Source organism: Orycteropus afer, unplaced genomic scaffold, assembly GCF_000298275.1.
Source record: "Orycteropus afer afer isolate SDZICR_OR568_19922 unplaced genomic scaffold, OryAfe1.0 scaffold00018, whole genome shotgun sequence".
Classification (NCBI taxonomy): domain Eukaryota; kingdom Metazoa; phylum Chordata; class Mammalia; order Tubulidentata; family Orycteropodidae; genus Orycteropus; species Orycteropus afer.
The window spans coordinates 1,772,696-1,775,772 of record NW_006921605.1 but is presented as its reverse complement, the minus strand read 5'-3'; the positions used below and the strand labels follow the sequence as shown (position 1 = coordinate 1,775,772).

Sequence of the window (3,077 nt, the reverse complement as noted above, 5' to 3'; positions counted from 1 at the left end):
TGGAAGTAGGATTGCCCAACCTTCCTTCCGAGGAGTGGCTGGTGGGTTTGAACCGCCAGCCTTCTGGTTAGCAGTCAAGTGCTTTAGCCACTGTGATACCAGAGCTCCTATCCGATACGTGAGTGCAAATACTTTCTCTCTTCGGTGGGTTTCTTTCCTCGCTCTTGATAGTGTCCTTTGATACACAAAAGTTTCTAATTTGGAGGAAGTCCCATTTACCTTTTTCTTTCTTCTTTTGTTGCCTGTACTTTGAGTATTGTATCTAAGAAGCCATTGCCAAATCCAAGGTCATGAAGATGTTCCGTTATGTTTTCTTCTAAGAGTTTCGTGATTTTAGCTCTTAGAGTTAGGCCTTGGTCCGTGGTGAGTGATTTTTGTATATGGTGTGAGGTAAGGCTCCAGATTTTAGCTCTTAGAGTTAGGTCTTGATCCATGGTGAGTGATTTTTGTATATGGTGTGAGGTAAGCCTCCAGGTCATTCTTCTGTAGGTGGAGAGCCATGGTCCAGCACCTTTTGTTGAGAAACTGTTCTTTCCCTATTGAATGAACCTGTTGATATCAGTTGACTCTAACTGTATGGGTTTTTTCTGGACTCTCTATGCCACTGGTTTATATCTCTGTACTTACGTCAGAACCACCCTGTTCTGATTACTGTAGCTTTGTGTTAAGCTTTGCAGTCAGGCAGTATGAGTCCTCCAACTTTGTTCTTCTTTTTCAGGGTTGGTTTGTTTATTCTGGGTCCCCCTGAAATTCTGTATGAATATTAGGAAGAGTGTTTCTATTTCTGCAAAAAAAAAAAAAAAAAAATGCTGTTGCTATTTTTACCTGGATTGCCTTACGTCTCTATGTGACTCTGGAGCTTAATGTCCCTTGGTGACGTGAATGGTTAATGTGCTTGGCTGCTGGCTGAGAGGTTGGCAGTTTGAGTCCAAGGCCTTGTGCTTTGCTTCTGAAAAAGTAGCCACTGAATCCCCTGTGGGTCCCAGTTCTACTCTGACACGTAGGGGTGGACTCGAGTCGGAGCTGGTCCCATAGGCAGCTGGTCAGCATTCAGCACTCACAAGCACGGATGTCCGTGTGTTTATTTAGGTCTCTAATTTCTTACAGTGATGTTCTGTACTATTCTATGTACATGTCTTTCACTTTCTTACTTAAATTGGTTGTTGTTATTGTTATGTGCTGTCGAATCAGAACCAACTCATAGCAACCCTTCCTGGGGTTTCCAAGGCGGTATCACTACTGAAGTAGATTGCCCAACCTTCCTTCCAAGGAGTGGCTGGTGGGTTTGAACTGCCAGCCTTCTGGTTAGCAGTCAGGTGCCTTAGGCACTATGCCACCAGAGCTCCTTACTTAAATTTAGTCCTAAGTTATAGGGTTTGTGTGTGTAGACTTTTGTATCCTGCACCTTTGCTAAGTTCTCGGGTTGGCTCTAACAGTTTTTCTGTGAGTGCATGTGGACTCTTTAAGATTTTCTATATATAAAAACAAGTCATCTGTCAAGAGAGATAATTTTACTTCTTCCTTTCCAATTTCAAGGTGCTCTGGTGGCACTTGGCTGCCCACCACAAGGTCACTTCTCTTGCTCCTGGGACCTTCTCTTGCTCATCCCAGGACCAGAACGTGCCCTCTGGGACCTGCAGCAGGGAGTGGGAAAGGCAGCTTTCCAGGCCTCTGTGGGTGGAGCCCCAGTGATGGGTGGCTGTATGGGTGTACGGACAGACGGATGGATGGACAGCTCTTAGCTGTCAGCGATCAGACCCAGAGTGCTCCTGTGTTGAAGGCTCAGTCACACAGGGCACCTGCCTCTGCCTTTGAACTTGACTCTCAGGCCTCAGTGCATCAACTCGTGGCTGTCCTGAGGGCCTCTCTCAGGCCTTGGCTCAGTTGTCTAGAGCTGCCTTGAGTGTCCGAGGACCAAGGCCTGAACCTCCAGGGCCCAAGTGTCCGAGGCCTGGGCCCATGAGTGGGTGGTTCCTACGGACAGTACCTGATAGAGCTGGGAACACACACTTGCTTTGACTTAGATGCTTGGTTTGGCATTTTGTCCTGCACAGGGGGTAGGAGTACCCTGGGGGTCTCTCACCTAGAGTCGAGGCAAGTGCTGGTGCTTGCTCCAGAGCCTGGCCCTGGCTCTGACCTCACATCCTGGGTAGCTCGGCAGCCTCAGGCATCCAGGCTGCTGCCGAGTCTGTGGCGGCTGTCAAGAGCCTGTCCTGTTTCGGATGGTGGCAGGTGCCTGGCTGTGAGCCTGGGCCCCAGTCGGGAGACAGCCTGGGGGCCCTGTGCACACATACCTCCCCCACAAGCTCGTATTCAACATGCACACATACACATGCACACACACCAGTGCACACATCTTCGTACAAATGCCTGTGCACACATGCACACAACCCTATGTACACATGCATACACACATACACACACACACCTGTGTGTACACTCACACATACTCGTGTGCATGCACACATACCTACATATACACATGCTCACATTCGTGCACATGCCCAAGTCCCACACGTGCTCACACCTGCACCCATGCACACACCCACCCGTGGGCACACGTGTTCATGTACACAAGCACACACTGACCTTTTTCTCTCCCCACACAGAGGAGGAGGAAGACGTGCTGGCCTTCAATTTGCAGCACCTGGCCACACTGGCCACAGCCTGGTCCCTGGTGGAGGCTGCAGGTCTGGACAGCCCCGCCCCCACAGCCCCGGCCCCTGCTGCCAACCCCGGCGGCAGACCTGCACTCACACCCCGCATGCAGATACTGCAGCGTAAGGACACCTGGACCCCCAAAGTGAAGCCTGTGAGTGGAGAACCCTGGGCACCATACTGGCCACTGCGTGGGTTCAAGAGAGCTGAGCCCTTTGTGGGGGACCTAGAGCTCCCCAAAACAGCAGCCCCTGGCACCCCGGCTCTGCTCATCGCCCTGCATGCCCCACCCAACAGGTGTGCCCACTCAAGGCAGCCATCGAGCGTCTGGACACACAGGAGGTGGAGATGCGCGTGCGGCTGGCGGAGCTGCAACGGCTGTACAAGGAGAAGCAGCGGGAGCTGGCGCGGCTGCAGCG

At 51.4% G+C, this 3,077-nt stretch overlaps 1 protein-coding gene across 1 annotated transcript in view; it reads left to right on the top strand.

Moving 5' to 3' along the window:
- The window catches only part of BAHCC1 (BAH domain and coiled-coil containing 1), a 34,785-nt gene that overhangs the window by 20,817 nt on the left and 10,891 nt on the right, over positions 1-3,077 (top strand). The window contains 2 exon segments of the mRNA XM_042783557.1: positions 2,610-2,812; positions 2,956-3,076. Coding sequence (XP_042639491.1) covers positions 2,610-2,812; positions 2,956-3,076 — 324 coding nt within the window.